Genomic DNA, 23573 nt, shown 5'->3' with positions numbered 1-23573 from the left:
AAAGTTTGCAGCGCAGCTGTCACATATTAGATGGCCACTCAGCAAACTTTTTTGTTTTTCCAAAACCAGCTTCCAAAGCATGAGTTTGTTTTTCAAACACAAAATAATAATGACCCAGACACCCTAGCGGGTGTGGGGAGTCCTTTTATATTTTTTTCAATTTAAGACACCACCAGAGTTTCAATAGCAGTTCCGAACTGAATAAAAAGAACATGAGACCATCTGCTCTAAACAGGGCAGATGGTCAGATTAACCTACACCGATGTCCCAACTTCGTTGTTGCGGGGTTCCCATTGTTGAAGCCAGTGGGGGCACCAATGACAAAAACATGATAGTCTGCCAAACTCAAAATAGAGTGGACGGACGCCAGTTTGGTTGACAGGGTACTCTGCACCTTTGTGGCAGAGTACCCTGTCTGCCAAACTGTAAAACAGGCCCTTTGTCTTAAAAACTCTCTTTAGACCCAACTCTTACCAAATTCTAAAATCCATGCTGACTTGTTGAGTCCATCCTTCTGAACAATTTCCCAGATTACCTGTAACAAAAGCCTTCCTGAGCTCCAGCTCCCTCCTGCCAGAGAAGAAGCGGTTTGGGTCTCTTCAAAGACCAACTCCATGTAGGATTAAACAGGAGGGCAATCACAGACTGACAGGGGCCATGCTGCTTTGATTAGTGAAGGCATAAGGCAGTGAAATGTGAACAGGGCTGCATTCTGTCATCATGAAAAGCTGCAGGACAAGGGAGTCAATTTACTGCAGGTCAGTAAATTCTACAGGATTTCAGGGCTGGGAACCAGTTGAGAAAAGAAAGAGGAGAATGTGTGGGTTATCTGACCTCATTCGCCTAATTAATCATGCCAGACACTGCTAGGCGAGCCTCAGTAAAACACCGTGTACACCCTCAAATACAATTGCTTGTTGTTTCTAAGAAGACATCAGAAAGACATTCTACTTGGAGAAATACTTGTCTGTCTGGAGAAGAACTTAAGAATATTTGACATCCGCCTTCCCTTTAATCTCTGACTCAAAAACGCCAATGTAAGGCTCATGATAGCTGACCTCTCATAGACCAACAAGGACAGTATGTATTTGGAAGACGCCTGCCTACTATGTATCTACTTATCTGGGGAAAAGAGTGTTGAAGATCCAAGGAACAGAGTCAATTTCTTCTTCGTGAAAGAAAACAAGCAAGCCCAACTGGAGTTGTACTTTTGTCTTTGGTCTGGATTGGTCGTGGGGGGAACCCCTTTTCTCCACTTGAGCCTGCGGTCTGATGTCCGAGGACCATCCTTGAGAAGGTTGGGAACATGTGGAACATCAGAAGTTATACAAAGTTTGCTACAGTTTCTGAAGATCTTGACATTTGCTCTCATTGGCTCCTTTCTCAGCATCTGTATATGTTGACAGTGACCGTAACTGAGTTTTTAAAGGACTCCAGTTCCCAAAAGTTACTCCCTCTCAAAACCATTTACTAGTGCACAAACCTTTGGTTCAGGGTAAAAAACGAATGCATGGCTGCCTCTTGGTGATCACAGTCACCATTCGTGTGGGTATATTTTAATTTCAAAGTCAGCCTTTTAAAGTCTGGGCGTTACACCAGATTTACTTAATTCTCTGGAAAATAGATACTACTCCCAACAGTTTTTGACATACACTCTCAGTGTCAATAATATTTATTTAAGAATGGTAGTCCATTCTAAAGGAAAATAGATCCAAACACGTCCTACCTGCCTGATGACCAGGGCTTGCTCAGTGCTTTGCTGAAAACAATTGACGGGGCTGAACATCTTCGCTGAGCCAGGCTCTTCAACTGCTGAAAAAGAAAAGTACAGTTACTAGTTAGTTCTTTTCGAGGTTAACTTCTGCATATGACATTATGCAATATGTGTTCCCGAGGGGATGCTTGGCAGTGGGTCTGGGTCATCTGACCCAGAGACAGTGAAGAATACAGTGCAAATGAAGTCATTTCCACAACTGAATTAAGTGGGCATTATAAGTTTGACTATTTCTTCCGGCCTCTATTACTTCTTTTGTCTATCTCTGAAATGCTTTATATTCTTAACTAAGGGCCTCATTTAGAGGATGACAGTTGCAGGGTTTGGTGGGTGCCCCGTTTGCCAATGTCTTTGCTCTGTCAACAAATTTACAGGCGAGGGAAAGCAATGTGTTTCCAACAGCAGGACTGCTGTCTGCTCCACAGTCATCAAAAAGCCCATCCAACACTAGTATATACATTGAAACATCTGGGCTTTGTTATTGACAATGAGCTCACTTTAGAAAACCAGGTCAATGCTGTGTCTACGTCTTGTGTTTTCTATCTACTAATGCTCCATAAAGCACTTGCCCGTGTTGTCAACCCAGGTTCATATGATTGTGGTCTAGGCCACCATTCCTTCCAGCCTGGACTACGGCAATACATTATATTTGGGCTTTTCTGCTAGAACATTGACCCATTTGCAACACAATGTGTACAGAACTAGGCGGTCAGAATTTTGACCAGTGTGCCACACAATAACTAGGTCACTCAGGCCTGGCACGGGGTTCCATTAGATAAGTGAGTGAAACTTGTTGGCAAATGGCTTCCTTACCGAGGCTTTTACCAGCAAGGGCCAGAGGTTTTAGCAAACACAGGAGAGATACTCCCAACAGACCTCGAAGATCCTGTGATGCTCTTCTATTTGACATTCCTCACGTTAACAGGGCTTGCACAGCTGCAAGGATTTTTAGGTTGAGCCTGTGCAGCGCATGTGCTGCTCTGCAAGGCATGCTATATTCGGTATATAGGCTATCGAGGACTTTGGATACGCCCACCACTTTTGGTTGGTTAGTTGGGCTGCTTTTTAAAATTACTTTTCTCTGGTTGGTTAATATTGTGTATCTGTCCTGCCTTTCAGTGCTTGGTCCCCACCAATTGATTCTTTTGGTTGGCCAGCTCTGGCCATCTCTTGACTCCTCGCTTGCACACCCTCCCCCCTCCCCTCAAGCAGAAATGCAGCGTCAATTCAATGTTGTTGTTATCTTCAGGGGGAACATTTAGGCCCTTTTCTACAGGCCACTGGCCTGCTGAAAAATGTCCTGGAACCCAAAGGTAAGATTAATATTAAACAAGCATTTGCAATGCAATAGGTCTCGCTTTACTGAAAGTTTGGCCTATTGACATTGCAAATAATAATGCAACGCCAATACCTCAAACTTTCAGTAATGCGAGACCTACTGCATTGGAAATGCTTGTTCCTATTTGGCCCCTAGACTTTGGAACACTATTCCCTTACACCTACGGGCTAAGCCCAATCACAGTATGTTTTGTGTGGCTTTGAAAACTTGGCTATTTCAGTAAATTGCTGTTTCTTTAGCGCCAGGGCACTTTTTGTGTGTAGTTGCTGGTGCTTTATAATTACTTATAAGCATCACCCTCTTTAGGGTACTATGGCTGCCATCTTTTTTCCATCAAACTTTGGGAGAAAAATCCCAGTATGTCAATAACATGGATATGATTTTTTGTTTTAAACTCCCACTTTGTATGCTTCTCTTCAGAAAAAAAGGATCACTGGCCTATAATACCACCATATAATAGCAGGCCGAATTACATTTTTAAACTAACAGAACTGGTTGAGAACTGTAAATGGCGTAGGCCGGCTGTGCCAGCTGGGGTAGTGTTTCTTCTGTATCAGCTGTTTGGATGACATCAAGCAATCAATCAGGGGGTTTATATAGCGCGCTGCTCACCCGTGAAGGTCTCAAGGAGCTGGGGGGGGTGGGGGAGGGGGGGTTGTGGATCAGGATCAGTCGAAAAGCCAGGTCTTGAGGTCCTTCCTGAACGTGTGCAGGGTCAGGGAGCGTCTGATGTTCACGGAGAGCTCGGTCCAGGTCTTGGCTGCAATGTAGGAGAAGGCAGTCCCGCCAGTTCTGTTTCTGCGGATACGAGGGACCTCTTCCAGGGCGAGGTCGGCAGAGCGGAGGTTCCTCTTGGGAATGTGGAAGGATACTCTCTCGTTGAGGTATTTGGGTCCGATGTTGTTGAGGGATTTGTAGGCGTGGGTGAGGAGTTTGAAGGTAACCCTATTCTGGATGGGGAGACAGTGGAGGGCTCGAAGGTGTTGGGTCATGTGTTTGTGACACGGTGTCCCGAGGACGCGTCTGGCTGCGGCGTTCTGGATGGTTTGGATTTTGTGTAGAAGAGTTCTGTTGATTCGGGCGTAAAGGGCGTTTCCGTAGTCCGGTCGCTGGTTATGAGTGTGTGGGTGATGGTCCTTCGGCAGTCGGGGGGATCCATTTGAAGGTCATACGGAGGATGCGAAGGCAGTTAAAATAGTCGAAGCGACAGCGTTGACCTGGCGGTTCATGGAGAGCGAGGAGTCAAGGATGATGCTGAGGTTCCGAGCATGCTCTGTGGGGGTGGGAGGGTTCCCGAGGGCAGAGGGCCACCAGGTGTTGTCCCAGGCGGAGGTGCAGGGTCCGAGGATGAGGACCTCGGTCTTCTCTGAGTTGAGCTTCAAACAGCTGTCTTTCATCCATGCTGTCATGTTCTGCATTCCTTCCTGGAAGCGGAGTCTGGTGTCATCGAGATTCTTTGTGAGTGAGAGGATGAGCTGAGTGTCGTCGGCGTAGGATACGATGCTGAGCCCATGCTGTCTGACGATGGCGGCAAGGGGGGCCATGTAGATGTTGAAGAGCGTGGGGCTGAGCGAAGATCCCTGGGGTACTTCGCAGTTGATTTCCGTGGGTTCGGAGAGGAAGGGAGGGAGTCGAACCCTCTGGGTTCTGCCGGAGTGGAAAGATTGGATCCAGTCGAGGGCGGCTCCTTGTATCCCTGCATATTGAAGTCTAGCTGCGAGTGTGTGATGTGAGATGCTGTCGAAGGCTGCCGAGAGGTCTGGAAGGATGAGGGCCGTAGTATGTCCCTGGCCGAGTAGTATGTGGATGTCGTCAGTGGTGGCGGGGAGGGCAGTCTCGGTGCTGTGGTTGCTGCGGAATCCAGACTGGGAGGCGTCTAGGATGGAGTTCTCTTTGATGAAGGTGGTCAGCTGGGTGTTTACGAGTCTCTCTGTGACTTTGGCCGCAAAGGGGAGGAGAGAGATGGGCCGGTAGTTTTTCAGGTCCGTTGGGTTGTCCGTTGGATTCTTGAGGAGGGATTTCACCTCAGCCAGTTTCCAGTCATCTGGGCAGATGCCGGATCTGAGAGCGGCGTTGATGGTCCAACCTAGCTTGGGTGCGATGGCGGCGGCGGCCCTGTGGAATATGTGCGGTGGGGCTCCTGAGTGGGTGTTTTTCATGGTCATGGTGATGAGTTCGATGGTAGCGGGATCCAGGTCGCGATGGTCGTCTTGACACTGGTGGTGGGTAGAGGGTGGTGACCGGCGCTGGTTCACTGAAGTTGTCGTAGAGGACCTTGATCTTCAGATGGAAGTAGGAGCTGAGCTTGTCGCAGAGTTCCTGGGAGGGTGTGATGTCTGTGGCTTCGCTGGTGGGTTTTGCGAACTGCTGTATGACGTTGAACAGCTCCTTGGAGTTGGTCGCGTAGGTCTGGACTTTTCCGTTTGGTGTCTCTTATGCGCTGGTGGTATTCCTTCAGGGCGTGCCTGTGGTTGTTCCGCGCTTCCGAGGTTTTCTGGTTTTGCCAGGTCTTCTCTAGGCGTCTGCAGGAGCGTCTGGCTCCTTGAAGTTCTGTGGTGAACCAGGCGGCCTTCAGAGGGCATTATTTGGCAGAATGTATAACGTTACAACACATACATTTACAATGCATGCCTTTACAATGCAGTTTTTACATCGCAACATCCTTTACAACGCATTCTTTTACATCGCATGCCATCACATCGTATTTTCAGAAACTACCTTTACAATGCGTTCCATTACATCGCATTATACCTTTATAATGCATACCATTACAATGCATACCATTACATCGCATTTAAGGTAAGTGTTGGATAGTATAGGGGTAATAATTACTATTCAAACTCCAGTGAGTGCAACAGTAGGGTAAGTGTTAGAAAGTGTAGGGGTAAAAATTACTATTCTAACTCCAGTCAGTGCAACTGTAGGGTAAGTGTTGGATAGTGTAGGGGTAAAAATTACTATTCTAACTCCAGTTGAGTGCAACAGTAGGGTAAGTGTTGGATAGTGTAAGGATACTATGCGTTGTAATGGTATGCATTGTAATGACTTGCAATGTAATGCCTGCGTTGTAGTGACATGCATTGTAATGACATGCGTGGTAGTGACATGCGATGTAATGGCTGCGTTGTAATTACATGCGATGTAAAGGATGTTGCAATGTAATGACTGCGATGTAAAGGTAGTGCGATGTAATGACTATGTTGTAAAGATTGTTTCCCTGTTTGGCGGGTGGTGGAGGGGTGCGAGCTTATCGGCGCAGCAGGAGATCCAGCGGTGGAATTCCATGGCAGCGGAGTTGGTGTCGGTAGTGGCGCTGGGGGTGGAGTTTTGAAGGAGGGTGGTGTTGAGGTGTTCCTCTGTGACCTTGCTCCAGCTCCGTCGTGGCGGGCGCGGGGCGGGCTTGGGTGCGGTGGTGGTGTTGAAGGTGAAGTGGACGCAGTAGTGGTCCGTCCAGATGGGCTGGGTGGTGTGGCTGAAGCGGATGTTTGTTTGTCCCGCGGAGATGGAGTCTAGGGTGTGGCCTACTCGGTGGGTGAGCATGTTGACCAGCTGCTTCAGTCCTAGGTTGGCGAGGCTGTCGAGGAGAGCAGTGGAGTCAGGGTCGTTGCAGTTGACGAGGTGGAAGTTCAGGTCCCCGAGAAGAATGTAGTCCATGGAGGTGATGGCGTGGGGTGCGGCGCGCTTGGCGATGGTGCTTGCGGACCGGGTGCGAGGTCCTGGTGGTCTGTAGATGAGGGTGCTGCATAGCGTCGTCCTGGGGCTGGTCTGGATCTGGAAGTGGATGTGTTCTGTGTTGGAGTGGGGCCACTTGTGCTGGATGAGGAGAGTCGGAGGGGGGTCTTGTGTGCGATGGCGAGTCCTCCTCCTGGCCGGTACGGGCAGTCTTTTCTCTGGATCTTGTAGCCGTCGGGGATGGCAGTGGCCATTTCGGGGCCGGAAGTGGTGTTGGTCCAGGTTTCCGTGAAGAAGGCAACGTTGGGCAAGAGGGTGTCGATCAGTTCCCAGATTTCTATGGCGTGTCGGTGCAGGGAGCACACATTGAGGAGGATGCAAGTCAGGGTTTCGGCGGTCCGTGCATCAGGTGGGCCTTCGGTGGTAGTGGGATCTTTGTCGATGGCTAAGGATCTGCGGCAGGGTCTGCAAGAGAACTGTCCATGGGTGGTGTTCGGTGAGGATCTTGCGCAGTCGGCGTGTCTTCCGGGATTGAGTGCGTGGAGGGTGGTTGAGTCGTAGTGGAGAGGCCTGGGAGGACCGAGGTTCCTGGCGCTGGTCGCGGTCGGGTCGCGGACGGGTGCAGACAGGGTTGCCTTAGGCACGTCATCGGCGCGCCAGCGGTGCGGCCGCACTGCGGCCGGCACCTTATAGAGGAGGTGGGAGAGAGGTGGAGCTGGGCTGTGGGAGCGGGAAAACGGCGGAGGGGAGGTGTTGTGGGGGCAGCAGTAGCGGGTGGGGGAGCGGGAAGCAGGAAACGGGCAGGACGGTGCAAAAAAGAATAAACAGGGACACAGTGGGAAAGGCACAGAAAACGATGCAGAAAGGCAGAACTGAGAACTAAACAGACAATCAGGCACAAAAGTCGACAATGTGGGCAAAATGAAGCGGAGCGCACCAAGCAAAGCAGGCAGACAATGCGAGTGGGAGACCTAGTTTAGAACTCCTACCAGCTTGGGCAGAAGCACAGCACGGCAGACCGGAGCTACGTGGAAGAGAGAGCAGGTCCCTGGCCTAGGTCAGACGTCCCGCTCGCGCTCACCACGCAGCAGCCGGCATCTTATAGGGGAGGTGGGAGCAAGGTGCAGCTGGGCGGTGGGAGCGGGAAAACAACGGAGAGGAGGGGCCGCGGGGGCAGCAGCGGCGGGTGGGGGAGCGGGAAACGGGCAGGACGGTGCAAAAAAGGATAAACAGGGACACAGTGGGAAAGGCACAGAAAACGATGCAACAAGACAGAAATGAGCAATAAACAGACAATCAGGCACAAAAGTCAGCAATGCGGGCAAAACGAAGCGGAGCACACCAAGGCAAAGCAGGCAGACAATGCGTGCGGGAGACCTAGGCTCGAACCCCTACCAGCTTGGGCAGAGGCACAGCATGGCAGACCGGAGCTACGTGGAGGAGAGAGCAGGTCACTGGCTGACGTCAGAGGTCCTGCTGTTCTGTATAAAATACCATTCTTATTTATCAGGGTAAAATGTGTTTATTTGATTTCCATCTCTAAAAACAGCAATATATCAGTGCAAAGTTTGCATTTGTGTACTCGTCACAGCATGTTGCAAAACATTTGCCAACAAGCACACTGGAAGGGGCCTTTGGATAAAAAAAAAATAGAAATTGAGCATGAGAAAGGTAAAGTGTGTAAATTCACTGACATTGCTGTGATGAAAACAGGCATGAAAATGAATGTAAGCAAACTTGTCATTATACAAGGTACTGAGGCCATTTTCTATCTGAAAACAAATAGCCAAAATTTACCAACACTACAAAGAGAAGGCACAAAGTGATTAGTGCATGTAAGGTGCAATATGGGCATGGCTGATACTTGTGAGGAGCTTTGGTGCACTGAGTATATGTCTCCTTAGACCAACAAACTGAGGCTCTAAGAAGGTTTGGGTGGTGATTGAACAATAAGAGGTGAGGGAACTATATATATATATATATATATATATATATATATATATATATATATATATATATTCACTGAAAAAAACATAGGTTTCGGGGGCGTTATAGTTAGCTGGAGTTTTCACTCGTACAAAACCATTGAAATTCCCCCGTTATAGTTAGTTCAGCTAACTATAACTCGCGCGCCCACAATACACTGCTGATGACGTCACATATTACATCACTCATGACATGGTCAGTGACATCACTCATGACATCACTGATGACATCTCAAATGACATCACTGATGACATCACTGATGACATCATCCAGTGAATGTGTGTTTTTCTGAAAATTACATATGTTTTATATATGTATATCTCAAGGTCGATGGAAGAATAAATGGGTATATAAGTGTCTAAATGGATGATTTGTTTTTGAAAAATTGATTGTATAACTGACTGATTAAGTGTATCTTAGTGAATACATTGCTTAGTGAGTAATGTTTAAATATGTAAATATCTGTATCAGTATCTCACTTTGTGTATAAGTGGCTGCATGGGTTGGTGAGTAGCTACATGAGTGTCTATATAGGTTATCAGTTGGTTTCTTGAGTATCAGTATGAGTGTCTGAGTGTCTGTATGGTTCGGTGGGGGGTATTACGTAGTGCATAGGTGCATGAATGAGTGACTCACTGTTTGTGTTGAAGACAGCATGTGTGCAGGACTGTATGGGCGGATGAGTGTGTGCATGGGTGTGTTAGTGAGTGAATGACTGTCTCAATAGTGTCTTTGTGAGTAACTACATATGTTTTAAACTAGTATATGTGACTATTGGTGTATATAAGTGAGTATATGTGAGAGATTGAAAGAGGTCCTGTATGAATAAGTATGTGTTTCTATAAGTGGTTGTTTAAAAGACTAAGTATGTGTAAGTTTCTGTAGAAGTAAGTGTGGTGGTGTGTGTATAACTGTATATGCGAGTAAATGGATGTTTGATTCTTTATTAGCATGAGTGACTATGTGTGTGAGTAACTCTATGGATGAGTGGCGTTGTGTAACAGGATGTATAGGTGTATGAGTACATATGATGAGTGAGTACATGTATGAGTGACTGTATAGGACTGTTGGTGAATGAGTGGATGCGTATGTAGATTTTCGAATTACTGAATAGGTTGTTCTAACTGGTATTGGTATCTCTATAGTTTTCAAAACTTTAGTTTGTATTTTTCAATGTGTGTATCAAAGTTTATAGTAGGATAAGAGGAGGTCTGCCACTCTTACACAAGGATGATGTCATCAGAGATGTCATTTGAGATGTCATGAGTGATGTCATGAGTGATGTCACTTACCATGTCATGAGTGATGTAATATGTGACGTCATCAGCAGTGGATTGCGGTCGCGCGAGTTATAGTTAGCTGAACTAACTATAACGGGGGAATTTCAATGGTTTTGTACGAGTGAAATGTCCAGCTAACTATAACATGTGTGAAACCTATGGTTTTTTCAGTGAATATATATATACACGCACACACACACACACACACACATATATATACATTTCACAGGATCCTCGGTTAATCCTCAAATGAAGAAGACAAGGAGTGGCACACCAGGAGACTGCACAATTAGTTTATTGTATGTGGATCTTAGAATTACTGAATAGGTTGTTGTAACTGATATTGGTATGTCCATTGTTTTGAAAATTTTAGTTTCTATTTTTGAATGTGTGTATCAAAGGTTATATTAGGGGGAGAGGAGGTCTGCCATTCTATCAGCAAGGATGATATCATCAGTGATGTCATTTGAGATGTCATCAGTGATGTCATGAGTGTTGTCACTGACCATGTCATGAGTGATGTAATATGTGACGTCATCAGCAGTGCATTGTGGGCGCGCGAGTTATAGTTAGCTGAACTAACTATAACGGGGGAATTTCAATGGTTTTGTACAAGTGAAAAGTCCAGCTAACTATAACGCCCCTGAAACCTATGGTTTTTTCAGTGAATTTCTAAGGTTTTTTAAATGCTAATTCCTAACTATAACGTGCCTGAAACCTATGGTTTTTTCAGTGAATTTCAAAGGTTATTTAAATGCTAATTTCTAACTATTCCTACAGAGATAGGACATGTGAAGAAAGAAGAAAAAATGCACAGAAAGAAAAAAAAGAAATGCAGACAGAAGCAATGGAAGTCCTCAAAGACGAAGAAAAATGCAGGAAGAAGGATAACGTGCAGAAAGAACAACCAGAAGAGCAGAAAGAAGCCTTGTTGCAAAATCATCCTGTACCCTCAACTTTTTCAGACGGATACTGGTGGTAACTGAGTCTGACTAACCAGTCCTAGAGCCAGTGCTATGTTAAAAGACACCCAGAATACAGTGAAAACACCTACATACACTAGGGAACACTATGCTTTGGGGTCCCCCTGTGATCAGCATGTCCTCCTCTGTAAGCCCCTAGTATATAATAGGGCAGTATATTAAAACCACCTCTTAACTTCCCCACTGTGTAAACACGCCCTGTGGCCGTTTTAAGTTGGGAGATTAAGTCCCCTTGAATCCTGAGGGTCCCTAGGGTCCAACTAGACCACTAGGTACCTCCAGTAAGCGCCAGAGAGCTGCGTTGCAGAGAGATGTAAAAAGGGGCACGGCCTAGACCACCTCTCTGCAACGCAGTGCAGTGGCGCTTGAAGGGAAATTATTTCCCCAACTTAAAACGCAACACAGGGCTTGTTTGCACACGTTAACTCAGGCCCTGTCCCCTCCCTTCACCACTGTGTAAACACGCCCTGTGGCCGTTTTTTGTTGGGAGATTAAGTTCATTTGAATCCTGAGGGTCCCTAGGGTCCAACTAGCCCACTAGGTACCTCCAGTAAGCGCCACAGAGCTGCGTTGCAGTGAGGTGTAAAAAGTGGCATGGCCTGGACCACCTCTCTGCAACGCAGCTCAGTGGCGCTTACTGGAAGCACCTGGTGGGCTAGTTAGCCCCCAGAGGCCCTCAGGATTGAAGGGGAATTATTTCCCCAACTTAAAACGCGCCATAGGGCGTGTTTGCACATGTCACCTCAGGCCCCGTCCCCTCCCTTCCCCACTGTGTAAACACGCCCTGTGGCAGTTTTTTAAGTTGGGAGATTAAGTCCCCTTGAATCCTGAGGGTCCCTAGGGGCAAAATAGCCCACTAGGTACGTCCAGTAAGTGCCATTGCAGAGAGGTGTAAAAAGGGGCACAGCCTGCACCACCTCTCTGCAACGCAGAGCAGTGGCGCTTACTGGAAGCACCTGGTGGGCTAGTTGGCCCCCAGGGTCCCTCAGGATTGAAAGGGAATTATTTCCCCAACTTAAAATGCACCGCAGGGCGTGTTTGCACATGTCACCTCAGGCCCCGTCCCCTCCCTTCACAACTGTGTAAACGTGCCCTGTGGCCGTTCTAAGTTGAAAGATTAAGTCCCCTTGAATCCTAAGGGTCCCTAGGGTCAAACTAGCTCACTAGGTACCTTCAGTAAGCGCCACAGAGCTGCGTTGCATAGAGGTGAAAAAAGGGGCGTGGCCTCAGAACACCTGTCTGCAACGCAGCTCCGTGGCGCATACTGGAGATACCTGTTGGGCTAGTTGGCCCTCAGGGACCCTCAGTATTGAAGGGGAATTAATTCCCCAACTTACAACTGGCCAGGGGGCGCGTTTGCAGAGTGCTGCAAGGAGGGGGCGTGGCCTCCGGCGCAATGCCGGTCTTTTATTTATTTTATTTTTTTAAGAAGGAGGGCTGTGTGGCCCCCCTTCTTTTTCTAATTTACTGGCCCTGGAGACCCCATCCCCCAGGGCCTGCACCCTAACTTTTTTTGTTGAAAAAATACATTTGGCCCTCCCAAGGCCTTAATCGGCCCCGGGGACCCCAACCCCCGGGTCATGGCCTTTTTTTTTTTTTATTCTTTAGGAGGGGGCTGCGTTGCCCCCCTCCTCAGGCCACTTATGGCCCCGGGGACCCCATCCCCCGGGGCCGGCCTTTGTTTTTTATTATTTTAAAAAAATATATATTTATAGAAACACCTAGGACATGCTGGACAAACCGTATGTACCTATCACCATGACGATTTGCGTGATATTCATTAAAAGGCGACTATGCATAGAATGAATCCACATGGAATGTATTTACACCGCTAGTGAAGCTCTGACATGTCTGACGCCCTACCGTGCCTTATCCCGGTGCCCCCGCCGGTGGGTACTCTCCAAGTAGACACCCTTGGCGTTTATTTATACAAACATGGGTAGCTATTGACGGGCACATTTAATATACACGCACACCAAGCCATTCAAAGGGGATTCGACAAAAATTTGACCAAACTATGCAAGAAACCCCCTCACGGTTAATAAAACACACATCCACCGCCGGATGTGTAATACTTTTTATTTTACTCTCTGGAAAGGAGACGAACCTCACTTGAGAGTCACAGCGTGCTCCTGGCTGAGCCCAATGCTGTGTTACACCCACCAGTGCCCGCCGAGTGCCTCACACCTCTGTGTTGTATTTCACCAGCTAGTGCGTATGCTATGACACTCTCTAGCCCATGTGCACTGTAACACCACCCCGTGAGTATGTCATGCCACACTTGCCTTCACACAGGTTATATTGCCCCATCTAACGTGCCTTCCTCGATGCCTATGTTATAACGCACAGTGCTATGCCATACATATTACAATCTGGGATCCATATCTTTGTCACAGTGCATATGCAATGTTACACTCCCCAGCACATATTTTATATTACAACTTTAGAGACTAGTTAGGTTACACAACACTGCCCTGTGCATATTACACTCCAAGGCGCATATCGCATAGCACATGCTAGTGCCTGTGCTATCTCGCGCTCTCCAATGAATCTGTCATTGCGCACAATGTATTGCATGTTATATTTCACGCCCCGGTTCATCTTATATCACACTTTTTGGTGCATAGTTTATACCATATACTATATCTAGTTTTCATTTTCAATCGTGCTCCCAGGACTATGTTCTATATAACACTGCGTCCACCTACCCTTTTCATAGGCATTACATTTTGCAATGGGGGTGGAGGGTCAGGGGGTGTTTCTGCCAAGTGAGCCCGGAGTCACAGTCACAAACGTCCTCTTCTTCCTGAATAAAAGTGAGATTATGCTGCATACTTGTTCATATTTTAAGTAGTTCGCACAGACACACATTTTAAAAACAATAAAGTTCCTAATACCCACCTTCTCTAAACAGTTAGCTTGCTGTCCCATCCACCTCCTCCCTATCCTCTGTTGCCTGAATCCACGGACTAGCCTCCTCCCTCCTGCCATGCATGGTCTGATGTGCTGCCACTGCCCTCCATTTAGCATGATGTACCAGTCCACTCCTCCTGCCCTCCTTTGCCCAATTCTATGGCCCATCATTGACCTCTGTGCTTAGCTTGCTGCCCCTATTCTCCTTCCCCTGCCCTCTTTGTGCATGCCCCTGCTCCATCCTTTTTGCCCACCATGTTCCATGGACCTGCCACTCCTATCTACTCTGAGTGTTCTGTTGAGCTGCACTCCCCTCCCACTTGCCGAGCATTGTCAGATGACTGTAACCTCTCCCTGCCACCTCCACCCTGCCTTTCCACATGCCATGCCCCTATCCCCTTCCTCCTGTCCTCCATGGTTCATTTTACTGCCACACCCTTCTGCCTTCCCTGGTCTGTTGTGCTGCAACTGCTCCTCCTGCCTGCCCCGTGCGGTCTGTTGTGAGGCCCCTTCCCCTGAACTCTCTTGTCTGTGCCCAGGTCCTGACCCTCCCTTCTATCCTCCATGGGCCTTTATGCATGCCCCTGCACCCTCCTTCTTGCCCATCATAGCCATTGTGCTGCCACTAACCCTCCCGCTTGCCATGCATGATCCTCTGTGCTGCCATGGCCCCTCCCACCTTCCCTGTGTGGTCAGCTAGCAGCCCCTGACCCCCTCCCACCTTCCCTCCATGGTCTGTGTGTATGCCATCATAGTCTCATTGTTGCTCTCCATGGTGTGTCTTGTTTCTAGTGCCCAACCTGCCTGACCTCCATGGTCATCTTGCTGCTCCTGCCTTGCCCCCTTGCCCCCAGCCCTCTGTTTCCATGTGCAGACGCCCATTCCCTCCCTCCTGGCTTGTCTGTTCCATTGTAATGCCCCTGGTCCGTCCCTCTTGCCCTTTATGGTCTGTTATGCTGCAGCTTTCTCCCCTGTCTGTCCATTATGGTCAGCTAGCTACCATTGCCTCTTTCCCCTCGACCCTCTGTTGTCCATGTGCATGGTCCTGTCCCCTCCCTATTGCTTTCTATGGATTGTTGTGCTGCACACCTGTCCCGCATGCGCTGTGTGGTGTATTGTGCTGCTGCAAACCCTGATGCCTGCCCTGTAGGGTCAGTTTGGTGCACCTCTCCATGTCCCTCTTGTCCTCTGTTATCCGAGTCCATGTCCCTATCCCAATTCCTCCTGCCTACCATGATCCAATGTACCATACTTGCGAACATTTTGAACTTGGTAAGAGGGAGATTTTGAAATAAACTGGGGTATTGATTTTCCCCTTTGAGCTACATTGAAAAAGAGGAGATTGTAGACAGGAGACAGATCAAATAAAGACCATTTGAGCTTAAAAACATTGGACGTTTCCTGGCTGAAACGGGTCTGTTGGCATGTATGGTTGTACTACCACTGCCTCTTCCTTCTGCCCACAATGGTCTATTATATTGCCACAGCCTCTCTTGCCAGTCCTGTATTGTTGGTTTGTTGCCCCTGCCCCCCTTTCCACTGCCCTCCATAGTCTGTTGTGCTGCCACTGCCCTTCCTGCCTGCCCAGTGTGGTCAAATTGTTGCATCTGCACTCTCCTACCTGCCTTCAATTTTCAGAGTCCGTGCCCCTGGTCTCTGCCTCTCAACAGTATCCCAATGAACAACTAGATTGCTAACATTCTATATTTATTACAAAAGTGTGGAACGCCTGACGTCATCTTGATGTAATCAAAACTGTAATACCTAGAGTATTTCCTTTAGAAATTACATATATGAGAGGGTCTTATTTACATCAAAATTATGGTTAGTGCTCTAAAAAACTAAAATGAGGACATATTTTCTGAGTTTTCAAATAGCGACAAAGAACTTTTAAATTATTTGTAATCTTTATGTTTTTTTATCCAGTTGACCACTTGATTAAATGTTGCACCTAGGGGAGAGGATGTGGTGTTACTTCCAGAGCTGCAGACTTTGCAACTGGGGAACCAGGTTGGAGTTTCTGCTTCAGCTCAACATTCTGTGATTCTGGTCAAATCATTTAATCTCCCCATGTCTACAACCAAAATGAATTTGATCTTGTGTGATGTAACCAATGCTCATGTAAAGCACTCCAATACCTGACAAGTCTGCACTATATAAAACTGCAAATACACAAAAAATAAGTGTTTTGCACACTTCTGTCATTGGGCTACATGTGGGCTACATCTGGGTGATATTTGTGCTGAATTTGGCATCTTTTGTCTCTGGTTGCCATCTTGGGAGATTTATTTGTTATGAAGTTTCCTAATTTCCTCATTTACTGCAGTCTCCTCAGTAGGAAATGCTTTCAGTTTTTTACTTTGATTCCCTCAAGAAGGTATTCAGATATGTCACACATTTGCCATAAATTCTGAATGTTAGCACTCTAGTTGCTCATTAGATCACTGTAGTAAAGCTACTGCTCACCACGGAAGTCTGCTGCTGGTATTAAAAGTGCATGTTTCAGTCTGCATATCAGAATTTATTTTAATGAAATAGAAGAGGATTTGAGAAGTCACTCAAAATGTGCCCTAATTTTTCTTTCTTCAGCACTAATCATAATTTCTATGGCAAAATAAACTCCCTCATTGTGTTCCTTTTTAAATTAAATGTTTTAAGTGTTACCAGTTAATTCCAATCAAGATGGCTTCAGGTGTGCCATACTTTTGTCATAAGTAAGACAGTAAGCGCTCTAGTTGTTCTTAAGAACACTCTGGGACATTCTGTCATTGGGCTATACTTGGGCTACATCTGGGTGATATTTGGGCTACATTGGGGCTCTTTTGTCTCTGGTGGCCATCTTGGAGATTTATTTGTTATGAAGTTTCCTAATTTTCTTATTTACTGCAGTCTCCTCAGTGGGAATACTTTCAGTTTTTTATTTTGGTTCCATCAAGAAAGCATTCAGATGTGTCACACATTTGCCATAAATTCTGAATGTTAGCACTCTAGTTGCTCATTAGATCACTGTAGTAAAACTACTGCTCACCAGGGAAGTCTGCTGCTGGTATTCAAAGTGCATGTTTCAGTCTGCATGTCAGAATTTCTTTATGAAATAGAAGAGGATTTGAGAAGTCAAAATGTGCCCTAATTTTTCTTTCTGCAGAACCAATCATAATTTTTATGGCAAAATGAACCCCCTCATTTTGTTCCTTTGTAAATTAAATGTTTTAAGTGTTACCACTTTATTCCAATCAAGATGGCTTCAGGTGTGCCATTCTTTTGTCATAAGTAAGACTGTTAGCGCTCTAGTTGTTCGCTAGAACACTCTGGGACATTCTGTCATTGGGCTATACTTGGGCTACGTCTGGGTGATATTTGGGCTACATTGGGGCTCTTTTGTCTCTGGTGGCCATCTTGGAGATTTATTTGTTATGAAGTTTCCTAATTTCCTTATTTACTGCAGTCTTCTCAGTGGGAATACTTTCAGTTTTTTACTTTGGTTTCATCAAGAAGGCATTCAGATGTGTCACACATTTGCCATAAATTCTGAATGTTAGCACTCTAGTTGCTCATTAGATCACTGTAGTAAAGCTACTGCTCACCAGGGAAGTCTGCTGCTGGTATTCAAAGTGCATGTTTCAGTCTGCATGTCAGAATTTTTTTATGAAATAGAAGAGGGTTTGAGAAGTCAAAATGGGCCCTAATTTTTCTTTCTGCAGCACCAATCATAATTTCTATGGCAAAATGAAGCCCCTCATTTTGTTCCTTTGTAAATTAAATGTTTTAAGTGTTACCACTTTATTCCAATCAAGATGGCTTCAGGTGTGCCATACTTTTGTCATAAGTAAGACTATTAGCGCTCTAGTTGTTCGTTAGAACACTCTGGGACATTCTGTCATTGGGCTATACTTGGGCTACATCTGGGTGATATTTGGGCTACATTTGGGCTCTTTTGTCTCTGGTGGCCATTTTGGGAGACTTATTTGTTATGATTTTTCCTAATTTCCTCATTTACTACAGTCTCCTCGGTAGGAAATACTTTCAGTTTTTTACTTTGATCCCATCAAGAAGGCATTCAGATGTGTCACACATTTGCCATAAATTCAGAATGTTAGCACTCTAGTTGCTTATTAGATCACTGTAGTAAAGCTACTGCTCACCAGGGAAGTCTGCTGCTGGTATTGAAAGTGCATGTTTCAGTCTGCATGTCAGAATTTTTTAATGAAATAGAAGAGGATTTGAGAAGTCACTCAAAATGTGCCCTAATTTTTCTTTCTGCAGCACTAATCATACTTTCTATGGCAAAATGAACCCCCTCGTGTTGTTCCTTTTTAAATTAAATGTTTTAAGAGTTACCACTTTATTCCAACCAAGATGGCTTCAGGTGTGCCATACGTTTGTCATAAGTAGGACTGTTAGCGCTCTAGTTATTCTTTAGAACACTCTGGGAAGCTGCAGTAGAACACAAAGGAATCAACTGACAGTCTCTGCCCTTGTTGGATGTACATGTTTTACTGAGAATGTCAGACTTCATTCTCACATGACTGAGAAAGATAATGTGAATTTACAGAAAATATGCTCTCAGTTTAGCTTATAGATCACCTTCCAAACCCCTGTGGGAAAAGCATGAGAAAATAGTTTTCTATCAAACATGATTCATGATATCACAGCAGAAGGCTTTTTCACATGGTAAAATCACCATAGAACACATCACAATTCCTAAAATGAGTATGGTACCATCAACAAATGATTTATAATGTAACTAAAGTCTTAAAACCTTCTATTAACTGCAATGCTTTTTAAGGAGGTGCTATCATGTATATTGGTCCCAAGATGGCTGCCAACACTTCTTGGATGAAGTGCTGACAGCCAATCAGATCTCACGGTGAGATGTGTGGTTAGGCTCCGCCCAGATATATATGTGATTTTACTTTTGATTTTCTCAGGAACTACTGAACAGATTGACACCATATATGCAAAAGGCACATGCCTGACCTGAGGACTACCTCTTTGCCAAATTTCAAGTAATTCTGTTCAGCCGTTCGGGCTGTACCTTCGACTAAAGGTCCTATGGGAAAATGCATGGGGAAAACGCGTTTTGGGACCCCCTTTTTTCTCAGCCCCCGCTTGACGAATCACCCCGAGACTTTCAGGGTAGGAGCTGAGCGGAGCGCCCCATTAGTTTCGAAACTTTCACGAAGATAAGTCAACCGGTGCCAAAGTTATTCAAAATAGAATTTTCAGATTTCCTATTGGAACTCGGCCCTAACTATAACTATCTACTGTCATCAGTGATGTCATGAGTGATGTCACTGACCATGTCATGAGTGATGTAATATGTGACGTCATCAGCAGTGGATTGCGGTCGCGCAAGTTATAGTTAGCTGAACTAACTATAACGGGGGAATTTCAATGGTTTTGTACGAGTGACATGTCCAGCTAACTATAACATGTGTGAAACCTATGGTTTTTTCAGTGAATATATATATACACACACACATATACATACATTTCACAGGATCCTCTGTTAATCCTCAAATGAAGAAGACAAGGAGTGGCACACCAGGAAACTGCACAATTAGTTTATTGTGCACCAAGACCAAGATGACGCGTTTTGGCGTGTAGCCTTTTTCGAGTGATTTCGGTAAAGCAAATTCCACTAGAAATAAGGGTCAATGTTCATGAACATAGGCAACATACTTCACAAATTCATCTGTGTATGGATTGTGTTAGAATCCGGGTTCTCTGGTTGGCACAGGTAGGTACTTGTGACAAGCAGGGAACCTTTCCTCTAGTCAGGGTAAGGGGTTACACTCCTAAAATAACCCCTGCTCACCCTCTAGGTAGCTTGGCGCGAGCAGCCATGGCCTATCTCAGAGCGTTATAGGTTAAGCATTTGTGAACACATACAGTAACCAAGTGACAACACTACAAATGGACACCACACAGGTTTTTATATTAAAAATAAGGATTCTTTATATAGAGTTATCACAAGACCATTAAACGACAAAAATACACAATACTGTTACTTTAGAAGTTTGCTTAGTTCTCTTAAGTTCTTAAATGCGACACTTTTAGTCAATGTACCTTAGATGAGAAATGGAGGGCTATGAAAGTGTTGCAATGATGCTGATGCGTTGAAGTTCTTGGTGCAAAAGAAATAAAGACGTGAAGATCTTCCAGATGCGATACGCTTCTCTGATGTTGCGAGAAGGCTCGATTCGATGCGTCAGCTACAGCGGCGTCACCCCTTTACGCGATGCGACGACAGCGGCCTTGGCAGAGGCACTCTTCTCCGATGATTGCGAGACGCTTCCGCTCGACGCGATGCTGCAGCGGCGTCACCCCTTTACGTGATGCGACGACACCAGCTCTGACGGCGGCACGCTTCTCCGTGGATGCGAGGCGCGCTTCTGGATGCGGTGCAATGCGACAACTACGACGGCTGCGATGGCGACAGCTTCCTCCTCGATGCGAGACTCTTCTCTCGATGCGGTGCAATGCGTCAGCTATGATGGCTGCGATGGCGACACGCTTCCTCGGCATTGCGAGACACTTCCGGAATGATGCGAGACGCTTCCGCTCGATGCGATGCTGCAGCGGCGACACCCTTTGCGAGATGCGACGGCAACAGCTCCGACGGCGGCACGCTTCTCCTCCTCGAGTCGCGCTTCCAGCTCCTTGCGACACGCAGTCCCTCAGAAGGCCCAACAACAGCAGCAGGCACTTCCAAAAAGACTCTGGGGAGCTGGGGATGAAGTCCACTGATCCTGGGACTTCGTTCAGGGGGCAAGCTCAGTTCAAGCCCTTGGAGATCTTTTAAGCACAAGTTGAAATAAAGTCTTTGTAGTCTTTTCTCCTCTCCTTTCAGCAGCAAGGCAACCACTGCAGGCCAATCCCCCAGGTCAGGGACAGTACTCCTCCTTACAGCTTTCCCAGTTCCTTCTCCTCAGGCAGAGGTTCTTCTCGTCAAGCAGGATCTAATTTCTTGGGAGCAGGGTCCCAATACTTATACCCCTAATTCCTTTGTTCCTCTGGGATAGAGGGGCCTTTGCCCAGTCCAAACCAGTTCTTGAGCACTTTGTTGACATGACTCTGCCTTTCTATTCAGGGTGCAGGGCAGAGACATCAGCCGCTCCACAGGAGGTGGAGCCAGCATTGTGGTGGCAGAGCACACCCCTATTCAGAGTCCAGGTGCACTCCTCCCACCCATCTGGATGTCAATCTCTCCATTCACCACCAGGCTACCTAGCCCTGCCCCTCTGGGTTTCCCCAGCCCTCTCACTCACACAAACCAGACAGGCAGATACACATCATAGCAGAGGCGGGCTGAAATGGTTAGGCAAGCAAATACCAACTTTCTAAAAGTGGTATTTGCAAACACAGAATATTAAAATAAACTTTACTAGAAGATGTATTTTATTATTCTGAGTTCAGGCATACTAAACTCGATTTCCTACCATGTTCCCTGGGTCTGTTAGGATCATAGGATGTAACAATTCCAACAGCCCATTCTGGCCTATGGGAACAGGTAGCCTTACAATAGTGAAAAACGAAAATGGCTGTAATTCACTATTAGGACATGCCACACACATCAGGGCTTGTCCTACCTTATGCTTACAATGCACCCTGCCCTTGTGCCTACCATAGGGGTGACTAATATGAAGTTAAGGGAAGGTTTAGGGAATGGGAAGGGGGTGCCCTTGCCCAGTCAGCATGACAGTACCAGACTGCACGCAGGTTCTGCAATGGCAGACCTTAGATACATTTTACCAGGCCGTTTCTGTGGGTGGCACAACCAGTGCTGCAAGCCCACCAGCAGCATTTGTATTTACAAGCCCTGGGCACTCCTGGTGCACTTTACTGGGGTCTGACAGTAAACCAAATAAGTCAATCATGGAATCCAACCAACATTTTAAATAGGGAGCACTTGCACTGTGGCACTGGTTGGCAGTGGCACAGTGCTCTGAGCAGCCAACACCATAAAAACACATGAGGCACAGCGACAAAAAGTGGAAGGGAGACTCACGCCAAGGTGCCGGGTCTAACACATGTCCCCTCCAGCTGAAGAGTGGGGAGAACTACCCTACCCCAGGGAGTTCCTCATCACTAAGGCGAAAAAATCTGGACAGACCGTCAGCATTGGCGTGATCTGTACCAGGGCGATGTTCCACCATGAAATCCATACCCTGTAGGGAAATGGACCACCTCAACAGCTTTGGATTCTCACCCCTCATATGCTTCAACCATCTGAGGGGCCTGTGGTCTGTCTGAACCCGGAAGTGAGACCCAAACAGGTAGGGTCTTAGCTTCTTCAGTGCCCAGACCACAGCAAATGCCTCACGCTCAATAGCACTCCATCTCTGTTCCCGTGGTAGTAACCTCCTGCTAATAAAGGCTACAGGTTGATCCAGGCCCTCTTCATTGATCTGTGAAAGAACAGCCCCCACACCATGCTCTGAAGCGTCTGTCTGGACGATAAACACTTTGGAGAAGTTGGGAGCCAAAAGCACGGGCGCCGTGCACATAGCAACTTTCAGGGCCTCAAAAGATTTCTGACAGGTGTCAGTCCAAATCACATTCCTGGGCTGGTTCCTTGAAGTAAGCGCTGTTAAGGGGGCAACAATGTTGCCATACCCCTTGACAAACCTCCTGTAATACCCGGTGAGACCTAGGAAGGCTCTCACCTCTGTCTGGGTTTTGGGCGACTCCCAATTCAGGATGGTTTCTATCTTGGGTTGAAGGGGTGTCACCTGGCCACTCCCAACTTGTAGCCCCAAGTACACCACTGAACCCTGCCTGATCCTGCACTTGATCGTGAGGCCTGCCCTCCGCAGCGCCATCAACACTTCCCAGAGGTGGCGCAGGTGTTCCTCCCACGTGGAGCTGAACACTGCGATGTCATCCAGGTAGGCGGCACTGAACTAATCCAGCCCAACAAACACCTGGTTGACCAACCTCTGGAAGGTGGCAGGGGCATTCTTCATCCCAAAGGGCATAACCCGGAACTGGTAATGCCCATCAGGGGTGGAAAATGCTGACCTCTCTTTGGCAAAATACAAATAATGGTTTAACAACCAGAGGGTCTGAGGGAAAATATTTATGAAGACCACACAGGGTTTGTTCCCCCAAAAAATACTGAATCAACAACCAAGTGAAACCCTGGGGTCTAATCTGAAGTTTACAAAATGTAAAAAACTACTATATCATTCGTGGATCAAAGGATCCCAGATACACAAGTGAAACAAGTGAAACACCGCCTAAGAACAATAATGGGCATATCCCTTAAAAGGACGAAATCCCTCACTCACCAGAGGTGACATGCTTCATCATTGGGATTCTCCAATCCCAGAGGAAACCCCTAGTTCCTCTGGGGGCTACAACTCCCTCTCTATGAGGGAGGAGCTCACGGATGTTTTGTTGTTCAAATAAGTGGGATGTACTAAATCCACAATGGCGAGCTAGTGGTATAAGTGAGGGCGCAGCGCAGAAAAAATATTTTTGTTATTTATAATTATGTGATATAAAGTGCAAGTGAAAGTAAAAATAGCTCAAGAGCGTCAGAGCACCGCTTTGTTCATAGTGCGTCCTTGGCTAAAATTAAAATGATAGTGCACCAGTAGTCAGCAATTTTTTAGACCATG

At 46.6% G+C, this 23573-nt stretch overlaps 1 protein-coding gene across 2 annotated transcripts in view; it reads right to left on the bottom strand.

Moving 5' to 3' along the window:
* Positions 1-23573, bottom strand: part of TAGAP (T cell activation RhoGTPase activating protein) — a 389656-nt gene that overhangs the window by 191866 nt on the left and 174217 nt on the right. Inside the window, exon 2 of one of the 2 annotated variants that reach the window (XM_085612145.1) lies at positions 1727-1809. In XM_085612145.1, the coding sequence (XP_085468271.1) occupies positions 1727-1809 (83 nt within the window). Of the gene's footprint in view, positions 1-1726; positions 1813-23573 lie in introns of both variants that reach the window. The other variant, XM_085612144.1, reaches the window with a different exon arrangement.

Source organism: Triturus cristatus, chromosome 6 (genome assembly GCF_964204655.1).
Source record: "Triturus cristatus chromosome 6, aTriCri1.1, whole genome shotgun sequence".
NCBI classification, from domain to species: Eukaryota; Metazoa; Chordata; class Amphibia; order Caudata; family Salamandridae; genus Triturus; species Triturus cristatus.
The sequence above is the reverse complement of the archived record's forward strand: the minus strand, read 5'-3'. Positions and strand labels throughout refer to the sequence as shown.